At 34.2% G+C, this 20825-nt stretch overlaps 2 protein-coding genes across 3 annotated transcripts; one reads left to right on the top strand and one right to left on the bottom strand.

Moving 5' to 3' along the window:
* The first annotated feature begins 452 nt into the window (after positions 1-452).
* LOC120155246 lies at positions 453-3669 on the top strand. Of its 2 annotated transcripts, none has more exons than XM_039166827.1 (2): positions 453-504; positions 2499-3669. In XM_039166827.1, exon 2 carries the CDS (start codon positions 2509-2511, stop codon positions 3268-3270), a length of 762 nt encoding a protein of 253 aa, XP_039022758.1. In that variant the 5' UTR covers positions 453-504; positions 2499-2508; the 3' UTR covers positions 3271-3669. The 2 variants fall into 2 exon arrangements, with proteins under 2 accessions (XP_039022758.1, XP_039022753.1); XM_039166822.1 differs by lacking the exon at positions 453-504 and adding an exon at positions 633-736.
* Positions 3670-4807: 1138 nt separating this feature from the next.
* Positions 4808-19489, bottom strand: LOC120155235 (ubiquitin carboxyl-terminal hydrolase 12-like). Its single transcript, XM_039166813.1, has 32 exons — positions 19345-19489; positions 18992-19055; positions 18662-18809; positions 18398-18555; positions 16954-17219; positions 16642-16860; positions 16449-16557; positions 16239-16354; positions 15836-15934; positions 15239-15348; positions 15018-15092; positions 14445-14523; positions 14204-14350; positions 14014-14094; positions 13807-13926; positions 10103-10225; positions 9146-9223; positions 8961-9049; positions 8773-8881; positions 8611-8679; positions 8431-8541; positions 7820-7875; positions 7548-7725; positions 7351-7452; positions 7177-7248; positions 6759-6824; positions 6531-6596; positions 6005-6091; positions 5779-5895; positions 5573-5647; positions 5377-5460; positions 4808-5249 (listed from the first exon to the last, which is right to left on the bottom strand). The coding sequence occupies exons 1-32, from the start codon at positions 19372-19374 to the stop codon at positions 5208-5210; spliced, it is 3345 nt and encodes a 1114-aa protein (XP_039022744.1). The 5' UTR covers positions 19375-19489; the 3' UTR covers positions 4808-5207.
* Positions 19490-20825: the final 1336 nt, after the last annotated feature.

Below are 20825 nucleotides of genomic sequence, written 5' to 3'. Positions count from 1 at the left end.
TCAGTACCTACACTATGTTTCTGGATTTATCCTCTAGTATTTGGGTTCTTATTGTGGTGGCTATTTGGGGATATTTAATACATAAATTCTTAAATACATTTATCTTATGCCATCAATCGGGAAGAACCCATTTGATTTCTGGTGATTTTTCTTCAAAATACCACAATAAAAAGCTCTTGCAGGTTAGTTTGTATGTTTTTCTTTAAAAATAAAAAATAAATTGTGCTTGAGATTTGTGCTTCTGTTATAACGAAAAGTAGCTTCAAGCTCTAACATTATGGGTGTTCTGGATGAAGCCTTTGCATCAACTTATTCATTCAGTTGTTAACTAAGTATAAGCAGTGCAGGTTTACATCTTCATTAAAATCAGTGTTGCAATACCATTTTTTTGTTTAGTTTCTTTTTTCCAAATAAAAACGAAATTAAATAAAAATTCCATTCTTTTTTTAACAAAATAAAAATCCCATTCTGAAGCATTAGACTTGATCTAAAATCAAAACCCAGGTATGAAACCAAATAATTATTGTATTCGTGGTAATTTCTTCTTCTTCTTGTCAGTACCTACACTATGTTTCTGGATTTATCCTCTAGTATTTGGGTTCTTATTGTGGTGGCTATTTGGGGATATTTAATACATAAATTCTTAAATACATTTATCTTAAGCCATCAATCGGGAAGAACCCATTTGATTTCTGGTGATTTTTCTTCAAAATACCACAATAAAAAGCTCTTGCAGGTTAGTTTGTATGTTTTTCTTTAAAAATAAAAAATAAATTGTGCTTGAGATTTGTGCTTCTGTTATAACGAAAAGTAGCTTCAAGCTCTAACATTATGGGTGTTCTGGATGAAGCCTTTGCATCAACTTATTCATTCAGTTGTTAACTAAGTATAAGCAGTGTAGGTTTACATCTTCATTAAAATCAGTGTTGCAATACCATTTTTTTGTTTAGTTTCTTTTTAGGATGGAATGGGGACATGCTTTGTTATCAGTGTAATATGCAAGATTATGTTGTAAGCTAGCTGGCTTTAACTAGGTTAATCCCTAAAGACGTCTTGCATAAGAATTGATTTTGATAAATGAATAGTGATGCTGAAGTGAAGCTGTTGGATTACAAAAATGCTAATTGATGCATTTGTTGGGACGAGTCTTCGATACAAATATTTGTCAAACACACACACATAATATGTATCATTTTTTTTATACATTTGGAGGACCATACACTTATAGCCATGAATGAGTATGTGTGGAACATAGGTGATCGATAGAGGTACTTTATGAAGAAATGACGAGTTGGATAGCATAGCTATTTACTGAGTTATGTCAATATAGATGCAAATGAACTGCCTTGTAGATGATAACTTCTTTTTTAATTCCATGTAGAAAGGAAAGGCTAGAGGTGTTTGCAAAACATTGCAGGAAATTTAATATCTATTTTATTATAGGCAACCTACTCTCTGATTCTAAGCAATATGTTATTTGTGATGAATAATCCAAAATGCTGCTGCTTATTTTTATGGTTAATGTAAAATGATCAAGTTACCAACCAGTGTAGGTTAATGAAACTAATTGTGTGGTTTTTATGGTTACATTGAACTTGAAATTCCTTAATGTTGGATTGATTCATTACCTGCAGTGAATACGCCATTTAATATGATTTGTTATCTTTTGTTTTCTGCTGCTGCTGCTCCTTTTTCGATTTTTTAATGTTTTCTTCTCTTCGCGATTTAACCTGTGTTATTTTGCAATCAAAAGTGTTGATCATGATCTAGAATATCTACTGTTTAGATTATGCTTTCCTATAGCACAGTTAATGACAGTAAAAATGAATTTACAGCTTTGGGATAATGCAATGTATGTCTATGCACTACATGTGTAACAAGCTGAAATTCCAGAGCCATTGAGCAAGTATGACCCAGACTTTAGTTGACCCAATTTCCTTTAGCTATAGACTTGTTGGACAATATGGTAGCCTTTTAATTGGATTGGTCTTGAGTTCATTTAGGTGAAAGGGGGAATTTGTGCAATTCTCTTCAAATTTCTTTTGTTTTTGTTTTTTTTTTTTTTTTTTGGTGGGGGGGGGTGTGGGGCTCATTTGTAAACAGTTTCGAAACTCAATTATTTTCATTTATCGTTTTTAATTATTGTTGTTTTAAATATCATTTGAAAAGTATTCTGTACGTACTCAAGACCCAAGTAATGAAACATGGAGTTGGTAACCTATGCCAAATGACATTTTAATGATTAGTTCAGAAATATTGGGTCACTTTCTTTTTCTCATTCCATCCATGGTGATTTACAAATTACATGTTAGTTTTGTTTCACAATTAAAGATGATGAAAATAAAATGATTAATTAACAAGTCTTTGCTGGCATGTGTCCTTGTCTGCGATCTTATAAACATTTTTGTTTTTTTTTCTTTTTCTTTTCATTTATGTGTGCCATTTTCGATGCAATTGCAATATTAACTGCTTTTAACCTATCCTGATATATCAAATAGGTGTTTACCGATGGTGAAATCAAAGAAAATGCAGTTAGGACTGAAGCATTCAAACAAGAACCGCTTACGCCCTTCAAACCGCAACAGCGAGTTGGACCTGCTTGGGGAAGCTGGTTGGGTCGTAGTTAAAAAGCAGATAGTCACCATTCTTATACCACCATTACCTTCGTCTAAGAACTCAAAAATGGCAAACCAGGGATCTGATCAATTAGAAGGCACACCTAAAAATAAAGTGAAGGAGCGATCAAAGCTCTCTGTTCAAGTGTTTCCCAATTTGCCATCCGAATCTGGACGAGAGAAGTCGACTCCATTTGCTCGTGAAAAGGGTATTGAAATTGCTAGAAGATCTCCTGATCAGCAAATTTCAACTTCAGGCAAATCGCCGGGTTGTGGAGTGCAGCCAAAGAATCCAGGTGAAGTGGTTACTTTAAAATCTCATAAAATACATGGACTGCCTGAAGCCTCAAAAACTATCAGGAGTCACAGATCAAATGTCACTTTTTCTGGGAGCATGTTTCTGAACCGAAGGCTGAGGGTGTCGAATCTCGAGAGGAAGCTTCAACAAGTTGGTGGCCTGACCAGGTGGCTGACATCCCTTGGATTAGATCAGTTTGTAAGGATTTTTCAGGCCAAAAGTATCAACAAATTCCAGTTAGTGAATCTAAATATGCAAAAGCTCAAAGATATGGGTGCACATGCGGTCGGTCCAAGGAGAAAACTGATCCATGCTATTGATTGTGTCTGTCAGCCATTTTCCTTCGGGGCCTTATAAGTATTCCCTGTTGGAGCTAGTTTCCTTGCAATTGATGAATTAGAAGGTAGAAATCGAAGCATAGAAGATGAGGCTTAAACTTTTTTGTTGTAGATATTCACTTTCAAGTGATTGAGATCTCGGATTGCTACTGGTTCTAAGACGATTATTCAGGTTAGACATGCTGGTGAGGTCGGTGCTACTGGTCATGAACCAGGACCAAATCAAAAGGGTTATTGTAGGATGTGTATAAAGAGAGAATACAGGTGATTTTCGCATGCCTCATCTGCTAGAGATCCTTGTCTGACTGGAAATTTACCATGTTGAGGGTAGGAGCTATGCAAACGTCATGTTTTGTTGTTGTCTATTCATCAATTCAACTAACTGATAGCTGTTGTTTTTAAGACATTCGCTGGTACTTTATATAAAATATTTATGTTGGGTTAATATGGACAGACAATCTCATTCTAGTTTCATGGTAGGAACACTTGTCAAATGCGTGGTGACCGCATAGCTCAAACATAGGGCTCACGTTGGAACATGCTTGGGACCCTCTTCTATAGGGTAATTCAGACGGTCATGAATTCAACAGTGTCCATTATGTTGTGTGAAAATAGTTCTTCCACTTTCCCTGGTATAGGGGATGGATGGTAATTTGGGTGGATGGATTGATAATTCCTGTCGTAGATGTGGATGGTTTTAATGATTCCAGGATGTAGCCAATTAATATTGTGGGTAGTATATGACCGGAATAGCAGGAATGAGATGACAAATCCCATCCGCCAAAGGTTAGTCTATGACTAAACTTCTCCATCACAAGGGTTGTGACATGCTCCAAACTAAACGCTCATTAAGATTTATGCGGATGGAGCCTTCAGGAGTGGAAATAATAGAGGAGGCATTGCTGCTAACATGGACTACGTTTTGTTGGATGATTGGCATTGGTGCTAACATGGACCCCGTGCTTTCACAATTAGGGAGAAAAAGGGTAGCCAGCCATAATTTCCAAACTAAACACCCAGTTTGTCCATTTTGGGCCTACATCTCCTCTACTACAGTTAGAATTGCTTATACGGCCCGAATGGGAAACATCGTACCAGATCAATTGTCGCATTGGTCTTTAGGTTGTCTAATTTCTTTTCGATTTGATATATTAGATTATCCGTAACTTTTACATGATCATGTGCTTAATAATGCTATTAGTTAATGAATATAATGGAAATACTTTTTAAAGTTGAAAAAAAAAACACTTTCAATGACCCTTGAGACTTAAAAACCATTAAAGAAGCAACTTGGAAAAAGCAGTACAACTCGAGGACTAAAAGATACTTTAAGCTTTTTTTTAAAAATAAAAATAAAAAAATCTATTAGTAACGTTCAGTATGCTACGCTTAAGGTTTATACATACCAATTCTTGAGTTGAAGCTTTGAGAATTTCATCAAGGCTAGCTTGAGAAAAAAATCAATGACCTCTAAAGGAGAATAATATACTGCGGGAACAGTATATTTCTGGCAACCACAATCCCTCTCTAAGCAGCAAGAAAAAAGAGGTGGAAAATAAAATAAGAAATGTCATCTGCAACCAGCTATACCCGATAAATATATCAGGTCAAAAATCTTTGTATGTGCTGTTAAATTACATACAGAAAGGAAAGACAGCAGCAGCATGTGCCTTCCTTAAAGGGTGAGAAACAGACGAAGGCAATACAGTACAAACTAGGTGTGTATCAATACCAGCACTGTCAAAACACTACATCAAAGAAAATCTTCCCTCCATCCACATGCAAACTAATAATATATATATATCCTATAAAAACTAATAGCCAAGTCCAACTTCAATTCTCTCTAACAAAAGCTTCAACTATTTCCTCCAATGCGTCATTCCCTTGTATTTTTCTCCATGTATCTACAATGCCCATCATTTGAAGGATCTCCACATATACATAGTTAGCTTTCTACTAGTTGTATATTTTAACTGGTTTCTCAAATGTGTGTCGGTTCTGCAATAATTATATCCAACTTACAATTACAAGTGCTACACAGAGTATATATTAAGAAAAACGGCAATAAAGCATACTAGAAAATGTATTAGCATATGGGTTTCCACTAAAGTCAAAACTGTAGTACCTGATTTACGTAAGTCCTTTTGGGAGAGGTATCAGAATGCTCTAACCCCAGGTATTGCTCCCAAGCACCATAAACATCTCTTCTCTGAAACGTATGCAAAAATAAATTAAAACAGTGCTTTGCACAAAAATGGAAATTACATAAATATAGGTGTAATCAAATGTAATGACAGAAAGTGAAGAAAAACAAGATATACCTGAAAACGTTTGAACAAAATGTCAGAGTCCTGTAGATACTCTGGTCGACCCAGTGACATGAATGCAAACTTCCACTGAACAAAGAGATGGGAAAGACATCAAGAAAAGGGAGTCAAAAGAGAATAAAAAAGCTAAATTATTAAGTTCAAGGGAAAATTTAAAATGAAAGAAGGGAATATCTAGAGCAAGATAATAATGAAAACACCTTGGAGAACTCTTCATCAGGAACCTGCAATTTTTTTTGTATCCGCAATTTAACTTCAGCCAGAGTTTCACCTTCATGAATGATCAAAAAAAAGGGCTCACCAAAATTTTGCACTTGCTGTTTAAGAAAAAGGAAAAATCATGTTAAATAGCGCTACCATTCCACCAAAATATCTACAAAGTGGAAACAGATCATGAATATTTATCAATTCATTCATGAAGAATACCATCTGGTTCTGAGCAGTCTCATTGCTAAAGTGGTAGACATGGATCAATCGATCATTTGGACCGAGAATCTTTTCTTCTTCTGGGATCTGAGATTTGATGAAAATGAAAAAGTTAGATCTAAGGTGAGATACAGCATTTTAGAATGCCATACTCCCTATATAATAAACCAATTTTAGTGAACAGCACTTGTTCCACCATGCATGTCACTTTTCTTCATCAATGGCAAGTATCCATTTTGAAATTCAAAACATTTCACTCATTCTCATGTCATGCCAGATACATACACACTCGAACATACATACATACAACTTTAGAGGTTTCTCCTTTAAATACAAGAAAGATTATAAAAAAAATGCTAGTTGCATCTACTCAACTGCGCAAATGTCTACCTGGTACATGCTACAGGAAGGTCATTCTTAAAAGTTTAAGTTGTGAACCACTACAAAAGCTACAACCCCATAATTTCAATAAAGAACGGCCCATCCCATCTATTTACTTCATCAGGATGGAAAAAGGAAAACTTGCCTCTTCAGCACGCAATGTCCAATACTGATCATTTATGTTCTCAATCTTTTCACTGGAAGGAAAGATCTGGAAAAAAAAAAGAAAAAAAATGAGATGGAATAACAATGAACACAGAAGGAAAACATACTTTTCTTCCATCACAATAGGAGACTTAAAATTCAATAGTCTAGAACATTTTTATATACAATCTAAACTGCAACTAGCTATCAGATTTCAACCATTTTCAACCTTGTAGATCTTGTGATAGAAGACTTCAAGCAGTCTGAGCTCTGCATTAGGGTGTGACAACTCCACCTGTTTCAGAGTGCATAGAAAAGTACAGCTGTAACTCAGTATGAACTTCAAGTTGTAAGAGAAGTTAAAAAAAGATAATACCGCCTCAGATGGGAGATTATGCATTAACGCAATATAAATAAAATCTTTCATATAACAAGGAATATGCGAAGATTCTAGCTGGTTCTTGAATGCATGTTCATACAATTGTTACTTTTACTTCGATAAAGGGAGAGCAGAAAATGATTTTGTCAAAAAGAGAAGACACAGTCATTGCAAAAACTGAGCTACTTGAGCCCATCATCATTAATAACACTATCTATTTCTAGGCGTCAGGTATTCAGAATATAAAACAGTAGTAACCAAAACGTACCTTTGTCTTAAGTTCATCAATCACATCCGCAATAGTGCTCTCTTTAGGCAATCTAATATTGTGAATTACCACCTGAAAATCATCCTGAAAATTGTTACCACAACGGCCTATCAACACTGAAAGAACGTAAAAGAAGATGAAACTGGGAAGAATAAATACAGACTCTATACTTACTTCATCCTTAGTAGCATGATGGAAAGCAACTTTCAAGTTTTTCAGACCTTGCAATTCTGGCAAAGGGATATCCAGAACTTCATAATACAAAATGTCACAAGTCTGTATTAAAATATACAAAAATAATCAGTCGATATATATTTTACATAAAACTAAAAGGAAGAAACATATCAAGATGTCAAACCCATAAGTGCTACCTGGTTATAGTGGATCAACATTTCTGACAGATTCTCTACTCCTCGATATCTGATAGGTTGAGGCTTCGGTTGTTGGGAGTAGCAGTTGTGAGATGTGAGTCTGATTTTGGATGGATCATCCATACCAATTTTCTGAGCCACTCTTTCCACAACATCATCATAAGTATGTATCTTTGACCTTGAATGTTATCGAAGAAACTGAGTATAAGTATCTAACAACTGTAAGTAACAATTCTACTATATGAAGAGTAGTTTGCATTATAAGTACTTACAACTCTAGACAGAAATCATCTTCTTTCAGTCTCTCCAGAGAGCGAAAATGAACAATCTAAGTAGCATCAATTCACAAAAACAACTTAATTGAGTAACAAGAATCTGAGCACAAATGAAATTAATAACAATAACACTAATAATAGGAATGCTTATTAGAAGAGAAGATTAAAATTGTTGCTCACAATTCTCAGGAACAATCTCAAAACTTATGCCTATAGAACCTACAATGTTAGGTTCAATGCAGTTTCTTCAAAAATAAAAATGATAAGATCTTTAAGAGTAAACAGCTGGTTTAAATTAAATAGAAACAGCCATCAATTTGACACAACATTTTTCCTTTGACAATAAAAATTTGACACCGTGAAAGAATGAAAGATCTCAAGAACCTAGTATAGAAAATAGGCATCTCCTTTCCTCTCTGGTGCTATATCTTTTACATACTGTTTTACAAAATTAATACCGGTTGGAGATGCGGATTTCCATTGCTTCACAGAAAGGACGACATAGGGCATGATATAAACAACTATCAGACACCCAGAATAAAATCAGTTAACCAAAAACTGAGAAATACCAATAAAATATTTAGCAAATCTCCACATAGTAATAGTACCTGACGATTGTGCACATATTCCAGAAATGAAGGCACATCTGGATACTGGCATGCTTCTTGACTTGCAATTGGAAGAGACTTCTGAAAGCATATAATATCCCCATCTTCTATCTGCAAGCAAAGACAGTATCACTGGAAATCTACATTGAAAAAGGACATATTTTGAAAAACAAAGTATACCTGACTTAACCGGAAAGAACATCTTTTATCAAGATGCTCACACATCACACAAGGCTCAAACTTTATTTCCTAAAAATTGCAAAAATCAACAGGTAAGATAACTTGATTAAGAAAAAATACTTAAGCGTGTATGCATTGCAGACACACATTTGAGTAACAAACCTCGTAAAGTTCAAGCTCTTCATCAGGAGCAAAGCCAGCCATTTGATTTAGCTTTGTTATATATTCCATTGGCTTACTAGAAAGTTTTACCAAAAGCCCTCCAACGTAACTGCAATGTAAAAAAGTGCAAATGTCAGGAAGAATGAGGAAACATCAAATGCAGTAAATAAAGTGGAAATGTTAGATACCGCAATTCTCCTTTCTCAGGGTCATAAAGTTTGAGGAAAAGCATAATATTTTCCCTTGTTTTATCAGGTGGGGGAATAGGACGTAACTCCTGAAGTAATACATAAATGTGATAAAGAATTATTATAAGACCAACAAAAAATTATTATCTGCAAACGTAAAACTATATCCAAAAAAACAACATTACCTGTCCACGCTCAACTTCCAAGAATAGTTTCAGTTCTGCATTGTGCGTCTTATTAGACACCTCCTTCAATTGTCCAACCTAAAATTACCAAGTACAAGCCATTAACTCATAGGACCAATCAAAACCCACAATAATAGGACGACCAGTGCTTCTCAACCAGTACTGCCTCCCATGACAATGGTTGATCTTTGTTTAAATGAATGACACGAAGCAAAAATTTTCCAAACATTCCTACCTACCGTAAACTTCCCCAAAGAATAAAAAATAGTAGCTAATTATGTGAGAAAGTCCTACTATAAACTTACCCAAACAATTAAAATTGCTAATTATGAATGACATTAAGCAATGATGTTCCAAACATTCCTACCATAAACTTTTCCAAATAATTAAAAATAGCTAATTATGTGAGAAAGTCCCATTATAAACTTCTCCAAACAATTAAAAATTGCTAATTATGACGACAAATGTGTAATATCATTTTAGCCGATGTACTTTCTATAAATTCAGCCCAAAAACATTGAGAGTGATTGTAAAGTAGCTGGGGAATGGATTATGGTGCCGACTACTGCTCCTCCTTTCTTTAGTTCTTTGGTTGGGAAAATTGTATCTCTAATTTCGGCTAGGGAGATTTTTGTTAGGCATATTCCTAGGAGTTGTAATTGGGAGGCAGATTCTTTGGCTAAACAGGGGATTGGATGATGTTTGTCTGTATTTTGTTTCTAAGGTTTTTGTGCAGGGAGTCTGTTTATTATGCTGGTGTTTAAGGTGTATTATTTTACCCTGTTGTACAAGTATGCATTATTAATAAATCGAGGCACTCTTTTCCTCCTTCCGCTGATTAAGGAACACCGATTTGGTGGTCCGTTAATCATGAGGGGGGTTTTTAATGAGGCCTCCCATTCCTATAAAAAAAAGACTAGAAGCAAAGCAGGAAGACAAGACAATAGAACTTCTTACAGGCTGAGACTCCTCCTGGGGGGTTAATGGTCGATTTGGACGGTATGTATGGTTCTGTCTCTTTGCCCAAATCCAGAATCGCTGATATTGCACTGGTATGCCAAGCTCTTTTGCAAGTTCCTCCTGCAAATCAGCTCAAAATTACACATTAAAGGAAAATGATAACATAACTACGCCCATATCAACAAAATCGAAAGATGGAAATGAAGTCATTTGCTCATTAGGAAACTAGTAAAAATTAAGAAGGATGGTAAAAGTAGACATACATATGGTACTTAATAGTATAATTATCGAATTCCAACAAAAGCAGAGTATAAGTTTTAAAATTTTGACCTTAGATTCTATAGTATAGTTTACAAGGAGACTCTCTTTGATTAACATACTGATATTACACATATGAGCTCCAAGTACCTTCATATGTTATCAGACACATAAAGCTCCCCAAAAGCTACTCTCATGACGTGTTACAATTGTACCAAACTTGTAACAATCATGTGTTTGGGGATTAGTAGAGTAACTCATTGAAGGCATTCTAGACCTTAGACTCGTTAGACAGTCTTAAATCTCATAAAAATTGATTTAATCTAACCTAATTCTATTGATGCCAATCAGCCTCTTTAAATAGAGATAACATAGGTTTACTTGTTTGAAAAGACTTAACTAAGGCAATTAAAATAAGGACTCTAAATAAAGAAAGACTCCTAAAGACTTAACCAATGAAGGGATCGATTATTGGAGAAAACAAGGTCTACAAGGGGTTGTTTTCAAAGTTGACTTTCGCAGAGCATACGATTCTGTTGAATGGCCGATTTTGAACAGAGCAATGAAGGAGATGGGCTTTGGTATTAGATGGTGTTCGTGGATCTCACAATGTCTCTCTTCTGCTTCAATTTCGGTTCTGGTGAACGGTTCCCCTTCGGAAGAGTTTACTATGGCTAAAGGACTAAGACAAGGTTGTAGTCTCTCTCCGCTCCTATTTAATATTGTAGGTGAGTTGCTGCATTTGATGCTAGATATAGCAGTTGACAAAGGACTTTTCCAAGGTTTTGTGATTGGGAATTCTGCGGATTCACTTCGGTTATCTCATCTTCAATTTGCCGACGATCTCATCATTTTTTGCCAAGCTTCACTTACTCAGATTAAAAATGTCAAAAGGGTGTTGAGGATTTTCAGTATAATGGCGGGGTTGCATCTAAACTTAAAGAAGAGTAAACTTTATGGTGTAAATGTTGATGAGGATATTTTATCAGACTGGGCATTGGAAGTGGGCTGTTCTGTTGATCATTTTCCCACAGATTATTTGGGTCTTCCAATCGGTGCTAAGAAGAATTCTGAAGCTTTATGGGATCCTGTCCTTAAAAATTTTAATTCAAAACTAGCTGGGTGGAAAGCTTCTTCTCTGTCCTTGGCTGGCAGGACAGTTCTATTAAAGTCAGTGTTGACTTCCCTGCCAATATTTTTCCTATCTTTCTTTAAAATGCCTTGCAAAGTTGGGAATAAATTAAACTCCTTAATGGCCAGATTTTTATGGGGTGATAGTGCGGATAAAAGGAAGATCCACTGGGTTAGTTGGGGTACAGTTTGCAAACCAATGAACAGTGGTGGCCTTGGGGTTCTTGACTTGAATCTTTCTAATCGGGCATTATTGGGGAAATGGGTGTGGAAGTTCGCAAATGAAAAGGAATCCATATGGAAAAGAGTGTTATGTAGTAAGCATAATATTAGTAGTAATACTATGTCTATTAGCAAGGTCATTTCTCCAAAATTTTCTTGGAATTTGAGAAGTATTGCTAATAATTTTTTGAAGAATGATTCGGCGGGTGAGTGTCTTAGATCATTTTCGAAGTTGCAAGTAGGCAATGATAAGTCCATATCTTTTTGGACTGATCCATGGGTGGATGAGGTTCCTTTAAAAATTCTTTTCCCTAGAATTTTTGCACTCTCTACTAACAAATGGGGTAAGGTTGTTGATTTTGGAAGCTTTGAGTTGAATGGTTGGCAGTGGAACATTATTACTAAGAGGAATTTGTCTGATTGGGAATTGGAACAATGGTTTGATTTGATGATGAAATTAAAGGAAATAAAACTCACTGATTCGGTTGAAGATTTTCTCTCTTGGTCTGCAAGTGGTGATGGGTTATTCTCAGTGAAATCGTGCAGGAAAGCTCTTGGTAAGGAAGTTGGGGGTATTGATTTGTGGTCAAAAGGGGTGTGGTTGGGTTTGTCTCCGCCTCGTGTAGAAGCTTTCCTATGGCAGTTAGCTCACCAGAAAGTTGCAGTTAAAATGGAGTTAGTGAAAAGAGGAATGTCCTTAGAAGAAGATATTCTCTGTCCTTTCTGCAAGGAACATGAGGAATCTGTGCAACACTTATTCATTTCGTGTTTTGTAGTTTGGGAACTATGGAATAAATTGGCAAGCTTCTGGGACTTGTCTATTGTGCTACCACAGGACCCTCCTTCCTTACTTAATTCGTGGGGGAGTTTGAGGTTGAATTCATTGATTTGGAAGTTTATCCCGGGAGTCGTTTTTTGGTCTATTTGGAAAGCAAGGAATGCGATTGTGTTTGAAGGTTTAAACCTTGATAGGATGTCTCTCTTTTTCCTTGTGAGATTTAGGTTATCTAAATGGTTCCTAGCCAAGTATCCTAAATTCCCTATTCAGGAAGATCTGCTAATTGGGGATCCTTCACTTGCTGATGGTATTTTTGTTCCTAAACCTAAGGATCATTCTATTATTGGTTGGCTTCCTCCACCTGTTGATTTCTTAAAGATGAATGTTGATGGAGCTGTTAGGTTAAATGACTCGATTGGAGGTATTGGAGGCATTTTAAGGGACTGGAATTGTTGCACTCTTTTGACTTTTTCAGAGAATATTGGTCAAGGTCCCCCACCAGTTGCAGAGTTAAAGGCTATTAAAAGAGGCATCGAAATTTTTCTAGCTTCAAGTTGGTCTGCTGCCAGTAGATTGGTTGTTGAGAGTGATTGTAAGTCAGCAGTGGAGTGGATTCACACCCCGTCTTTGGCACCAGTTTTCATGTTGCCTCTTGTTAGAGAAATTTTGTTGATCCTTTCTGAAAAGGTGGTTTTAATTAGGTTAATTCCAAGGTCTTGTAATGGGGAGGCAGATAGTTTAGCAAAGCAGGGGATCGGTTGATTGTATGTTTTAGTTTTTTTTTTTTTTTGCTATGGCTGTAGGTTCTTGAAGCAGCTGAAGTTGTTAAGTCTAATGTAAAATCATCTGCTGTATTGTTAAGTCTTATGTAATTCCGGTTTGGTAATAAAATGAGGCACTCTTTTCCTCCCTCCACTACTTGATCCTTTTTGTTAGGAAAGGGTCAACTATGAGGGAGGTTTTTAACGAGGCTTCCTATTCCTATCAAAAAAAATAATAATAAAACAATAATAAATTAATGCTAATAATAAAAAAATAACTGTTGCAATTAATGTTCCTCTCTTTCCTTGACTCCACATGAAAACGACACAACCATTCCCAAAAGATCTATCAAAATAACTCGGATCTATGTTCTGAGGCTTCAATTCAGATACATTCCGTTAGACGATCAGAAATATGATGTTACACTTTGATTCCAAAAGTATAGATAGCAATGTTATCACTAACCAACCAGTCATTAGATAAGATTTTATTTGGATTGCATTTTAAATACAAGAAATGCACAGAAGAAATTAATAGTTACAAACGGTACCTTAAAATCGTTGAAAGGTGTCTGCTTCTGAATTCGGAAACTCTTAACTTTGTCATGATCCACAAGATCAAAATATATGTCCTTTCCAATCTGTTCTAGAAGATCTTCATCTCTTGCAACCTAAATGCATTAATGACATAAATAATGTACGGATGAAAAGCAAAAGTAGCTTTAAAAGCCAAAACTTCAATTATAATCGATAGATACCTTTATAATAGTATAAAGGTGAGCCTGTGCTTCATATCTCCTTTTGTCTTCTTCCTCTTCATGTTCTTTCTTTAACCTCACCTGAGAAATTAGACATTAAATACATTACACTCGATCAAAAAAGTCAAAAATGGAAGAAAGAGCATAAAGATGAGGTTTCACATCAGTTACAAGTAAATGGCGATATTACCTTCAAGTGTTCAGCAATGTCCTTCTCATCAACATCACAAATTATTTTGTCCTTATCGCTTTCACGTATATAGACAAGCATGTAGGCATTTGAGTATTTTGTAAATTTGAAAGGTGTGTTATTGAAGCCAGGATTGGTCTGTGGCAACTGTTGAATCAACAGATCAAGGCAACAATTCAAAAAAAATTACATATTGTACACAAATAGCCAGGTTTTTTAAAGTAGAACAACAAAACATTACCTCTTCCTCACCACCATACTGCTCTTCCAATGCCCTCTTCATATCTTCTTTTGTTACCCGTTCATCATCAAACTTATACCTGACAAAACAGAGAGATCTATCAATGGGTTTCCTCTAAAATGAATTCTTTACAATTTTAAAATTGAATGGAAAAGTGCACGAAAGGTCAAAATATCTTCAGATGTAATGATATATAATATAATGAGATCCACAATGAAAACTAACACTCCAAAAGATGTATCATCAGTACATAATATTAATTTGATCAACTGAGACGTTCCTTAGCTAAACACCACAAACCATTCATGTATATTAAACGTAAATCTCAAAAACATCAATTTCTCAAACAACTCTAGAGTATGATGATTTTTTTTTTCAATATGCATGGAAAAGGAGCAATTTCATCTTAAACAGGAAAATTAAAATACTAAATGGACGCGGAGAAAACATATTTTATGCCAATCACATTATTCTTTAAGGTGGTCTTATAATTCATGGAAAAATAGAAACACGTATAAGAACAGTGAGATTGTGATCAAATAAGTCAACCATCAATACGAGAAAGTTGCTCACCATTGGTCAGAAAGGGTCGGCCTGATAAAAGCATAGTAATGTCCACCATGTACTCCTCCACTATGAACTAAAACACTGTAAGACAAAACACGACATTGTTTCCTTTTCAGCAATGTAGTAAAGCTGGGAAACAACTTGTACAATGTACTACCAACTTGCATTGGTTAGGGACAGATCAAAAGTATTAGTGATGTGAATTATATAAAAATCAATGATAATACCTATGAAGAGTGTAAAGGTTGCGAACACTCCTATCCGCATCAGGCGATAAATACTTCCCACTTTCTCTATCAAGGTCAAGTTGAAGAGGAAATTCATAGCGGTCATTTATCTAAAAAAATTAAAGTATTAATACAAACAGGCAAAATATTCAATTTCACATGAAAAACACCACATGCACATAGAAAACTAGTAACATTCCCACAATTAAAAGGCACATAAAGGATACTTATCACTCTGAATTGATCATTGGGAATCAGTCTACAAAAGGTGCTTGACAATTGTAGCATTGTTTGATTTCACATGTAGAGAAGATTTGATCGATGTTTACAGAAACACCTCATAACATGTGTAATCAATATTGAAGAAATGGGATATGAAAAACTTGACAAGAAGGGGGGAAAAAAGAAAAACTCCATTAAAATTTGAATATATAGATCAGCTATGTGTAGCAGGGAATGTAATAAGTATTTTTTAGCATATCACATAACATACCCAAAGACTTGAAATTAAAAATACATATGAATAATAAAATGCAAGTAGCAAATGCAGCCCAACTATACAACTCCTTTAGAAGTAAACTGATTTCCAGCACTGACCTTTACCATTGTATCCCGCATAAAGTCATATTCAAACCGTTTTAGCTGAAGCTGAAGTACAGGGGGAAAGTCGATAAATAAGACACCTTTCTTTGCGTCCTGAAATAAGCAACGGATTTTGGCACACAATTACTAAATGCTATTGGAACTTAAACTCATCGGATTACCCAAGCTTATGCCAGCAGAACATGGCTTAAGCTGATTTTGATGGGTTAAACCCTCAATCCATATTTCAATCCCTCAAAAAGAAAGAATCTATTCTGGTAAAGTCTAAATACAGAACAAATTGTCAAACATAGGCACATAACCCTGTTTATGCATTATTCTGACCAAAAATGGTCATTTATTGATACAAAATTTCCAGCCTAGTTTTCACTATTTCAAAGGGAAAGAAAAAATTAACCTGTAACCCATGCTCTTCAGCATGATATTTGTTGTCACCCTCAAGGCGCTCAACGTCGACATACTTGTCAAAAGAAGCATAGACATCCCGACAACCTTTGACATCAAGCTGAAGGTCTGCCAACAAAAACGCACCCTTAATGTTTCTTTTAAGGGAAAAATTCAGTATTCCAAACTTATATTGTTATAAACATCAGTAACAAATAAATACCATAAAATGATTCCTTTCTTGTAGACTTGTAATCCACATTGATGCATTCAATATAATTCATATGATGACCCTCAAACAACTTTTGTATGGTCCCCTCCACAACAGTTCCCTGAAAAAGGAAAAGGGGAACAACTGTAACATGATTTGAGATGCAAATACTAAGAATATTTTTTCTTTTTTAAAAGGTGGGTACCTTCATTTTATCTTCAAGCTTTTCACACAAGACTCTATTGAGTTCTTGTACATCATGTTGCATGAAAGAATCATATGTATCCCATCCAAAAGATTTGGTCAAATCCTTCGTTGCGACACTAGTGTCATTATATTGAAGCTTATAAAATAAACTCTGAAGAGCCAAAGGTATACTTCCTATAGGCATGTCATTTTCAGTCGTTGGCATGTGGTACACAGCCTGAAATAAGACATTGAAAATTACACGTTTAACTCCAATTAAACTAAGAGCATAAGAATAATCCAAATTAATTAAAAAAAATGAGACCCACACCTTTCTGAAGTATGGTATATGGTATAGAGTCTGCAGAAGCGAGTTCATATAACAAGTTGCTCCTTGGTTCTTAAGTCCAACATAACCAGTCTCTTTCTTTGAGTCATATGACCAGTAATCCAGTATCTTACGGACAACAACCTCGGCTTCAACAACGACAGTGTCATTCACAATATACCCTTTACTAGGGTCATAAAGATCACTGAGAGGCATAAATGATGTGAAACCCCAATCACTCTCTCTTGCATTGAACTGGTGTTGAGTGTCTGCAAATGAAAGTCAAAAGCAAGGAACTATCTAAGTTTTGGATAAACTGGAATATTGAATTAGTATCAAGAAAAAATTGTCAATACCACAAAAATTCCCTTCTTCCAGCTATAAATCAACCATATCCACTAAACACTCAAGTTCTTGCAATAAACATAACAAATTATCAATTTCAGAAAACACTGGAACAGTTTAACATATAATCTTTTCATAATAATTCTGTTCATAAAACTTACCCACGGGAATATTTTTTCCAGTTCTACATATTATTTGGTCTCAATAAAATAGGAACGACAAGAATCAATTGGCCTTTCAAAAGACAAATGGAATATAAGATGATCATGTCAACCTATAGTAAAAGAGCAAAAACGTGGCTCAAACTAGAATATGAGCAAAAATAAAAGGCAAAATATATTACTAAAAGTCACTGAAACACAATTTTAATGTAAATCACCTTGAAAACAGAATGAATAAAAATATAGAATAGAGCAGCATTGCGTAAAAGATATTGTTATCAATCTATTTGGATGAGACTGCTTATAGGAGAAATTAATAAGGAAAAAGGGCATAAATAGATACAGCTATATCCTGCTAGTAAATCAAAAAAATGATTTCAACGTAAAGTTGTATTCTAAGGATGGAATGTCAAAACATAATCTATTGAGAAATGAGAAAAGTTTTGAGAACCACTGAATCGTCATTATCATCAGAAAGAATATTAAAAAAATTAGAGAAATAAGTCGGTTTTGATTACCATGAACTTTTATTTTTCATGAAAACTATCAAATTTTGGAATGTTATATTTTTACAGCAGATTCTCCTAAACATTCTATTTCCTGTCAAGTCTTCCCAAAACCCAAGTGAAATATATAAATGAATGAACCAAATCATGAATCTGCTCTTGTTGTTCCTACGCCCCAACTAGGAAAAAGTATAGCTGTAACAGAAATAAGTCTACAGCCAGAACCATCACCTACTGTGACAAAGCTAAAGATTGAAGAGAGACAAAATTGAGAACTGACAACAGGTTTAAGACACATTTACTTTCCAGGCAACGCAAGATTGCATTTGAAGCATCCATATATAGGAATGAGAAGTGTAGGATTTGAAATAAAGGCTGCTTTCATAAATTAATACTTAAGACAAAACTACAAACCTAAAATAAGTTAGAATATACCCTTTCTAATTGAATATTTGTGATGGACTTGATTGACCACCGCCAAGCTAAACTGAGCATATCTACTCCAACCATATGGCAATGCAGAAGAATCAGCAACATCGAGGTACATTGACAAGTGATCAACGTTGTTTCCCTTTGGAAAAATTAGTACACGCCTGAACAGAAGAATCAACCCATCATCCAAAAATCAATCACATGACAGATTGAACCAGACCAATCAAACATGTTCCAATGGCAACAACAAAGAAATTCCCATTTTACCATTTATAGCCACCAACAACAAATATATCTGAATAGTGCTTTTTGGTGTTGAGCCTAGAAAAATTTTCAATTGTCCAAGTGAATTTCATTGATTGAGGTTCCTCCACTTGCTGATTCTCAGCTGTACTTTCCGGCTCACCTTGAGCAACTAAAATTAGGCAAAGTTATAAAATCAACAAAAAATAATAACAAAAACCCTAACAGCCTAGCTAATCAAAATATTATTCCATTATCAAGCCATAATTATAACCGAAATTTGGATAAGATAGTTCACAAAATAATGTCTATTAGAGTATAGTAAAATACTCTAAAAGGAATAAAAACACAAACCTTCCATTGGCTGAGGTCCTTGGACAATATCCGAATGCGGCACGAGCATCTCCTCCTCTACTTTCTGTTCCAAAATCCAAATATCCAAAAAATCAAAGCTCCAATCAAACAAAACACAACCTGACTCTCTCAACCAAGTCCTAACCCTAACTCTCTCAACAAAACCCTAATTATTACACCTATAGTGCACTAAGAAAAGCACAATCAATTCCATGAATTAATCACAAGTGAAGTTAAGAAGAGAGAAAAGAAAACTTCAAAAAAATCATTTCAGCACTTCAACCAAGAAAAAAAATCAAATAAAAATACTAAACTATGAATTAAGGGTCAACAGAGGGAAGAATGGTATGTACATCAACCGGCGGAGTAGTCATCAAAGTCATTAGTGGAACGAGATGTTGACCGTCCGATCATAAAACAGAGGACTTAAAGAGAAAAATAAAATAAATTTGGTAAAGGGAAAAGAAATAAGAGGAAGGGAAGAAGCAGAGCAGAAGGCAGAAAGACCTGGTGTAAAGTAAACTAAAAACTAAAACAAAAATGCCACTACAGTGGAAGGGTTAAGATTGACATTTTATTATTATTAGAAAAAAGTGTCTTCGGAAAATGTAAAAGTTTTTAATTTTGTAATCGTGAGATCGAGTTATACGATGAGTAATTTATAATTTTGACTGTTGGAGGTCTTTCACGAAAGCTTCTCTCAATTTAATGTTGGAGGTAATCTACTATCCTACCTCCTCTTATTCTATTACATATGAGATTAGGGTCAACTAATTTTTTTTTATCTTCAAAAAATGTAAAAATAAAATGATAACAAACAAATTAGGAAAAGACACGTGGAATATGAGTTGGAAGTTGTGCGATGACATGTTGTGGAATCAAAAGGTAATGTATAAGGAAAGAAGATTAATATAACGCTAAAAACTGTACGAAAATTTAATAAGATAATTAATAAATTTGATAAAATATTATTAAAAATGTTGAAATATTCATAAGGTTATAAGTGAAAAATATGAATAATTATTAAAAAAATTGATAAACGGTATACTTTAATTATAGATAAGTATTGATACATAAATATAAATATTCATATTTATTTTACTGTGAAAAAATATTAATTTAGAATTATCTTTTTATGTTACGTTATATAATATTATTAAATTAAAAATAATAAACATATATATTATATATTTATTATTATTTTTAGTTAAATTTAAATTTTAAATAATATTTTATAAAAATCTAAATAATCAAATAATTTTTTTGTATAAATGAAATTATTAAATTAATATTATAAATGAAAAACATGAAGAACTATTAAAAAAATTTGAAACATAAATTGTATAGCTTATGTATCTATATTTACTCTAAAAGTATGTATATTATTTCGACAGTAAAATATGTCCAACTATTGTCCTGAAAAAGTATTTATACGTATATTGTATGTATTAATACTTATATTTAAAACTTAACATGTTAAAATAAAATATGCACTATCTATTATGTTAAACTACCTACCGGTTTATTTGAAGGTTATTAATAATGTATATGATAAAATAAAATAGGCACTACCTACTACGTTAAATTACCTACTGGTTTGTTTAAAAGTTACTAATAATGTAAACGGTAAAATAAAATAGGTTCTGCCTATTACGTCAAACTAGTTATCGGTTTGTTTAAAGGTTAATAATAATGTAAATCGCAAAATAAAATAGGGGCTACCTATTATGTTAAATAGACGCTACCTATTACATTAAATAAGCGCTACCTTTAACATTAAACTAGCTACCGGTTTGTTTAAATATTAATAATAATATAAACAGTAAAATATATA

The sequence above is a fragment of the Hibiscus syriacus genome, unplaced genomic scaffold (assembly GCF_006381635.1).
Source record: "Hibiscus syriacus cultivar Baekdansim isolate YM2019G1 unplaced genomic scaffold, ASM638163v2 tig00002840_pilon, whole genome shotgun sequence".
In the NCBI taxonomy this organism is placed as follows: Eukaryota; Viridiplantae; Streptophyta; class Magnoliopsida; order Malvales; family Malvaceae; genus Hibiscus; species Hibiscus syriacus.
Note: the sequence above shows the minus strand (reverse complement) of the source record. Positions and strands in the feature narration are given on the sequence as shown.

Excerpts from the sequence above, each read along its gene's own strand:
- LOC120155235 (XM_039166813.1), bottom strand. The coding sequence starts at position 19,374 with ATGACTTTGATGACTACTCCGCCGGTTGAT. Across the intron at positions 15,349-15,835 it reads TGCGGGATACAATGGTAAAG|ATAAATGACCGCTATGAATT; the intron begins GTCAGTGCTGGA and ends TAATTTTTTTAG. Across the intron at positions 7,453-7,547 it reads TGTTGATCCACTATAACCAG|ACTTGTGACATTTTGTATTA; the intron begins GTAGCACTTATG and ends ATTTTAATACAG.
- LOC120155246 (XM_039166827.1), top strand. The coding sequence starts at position 2,509 with ATGGTGAAATCAAAGAAAATGCAGTTAGGACTGAAGCATTCAAACAAG.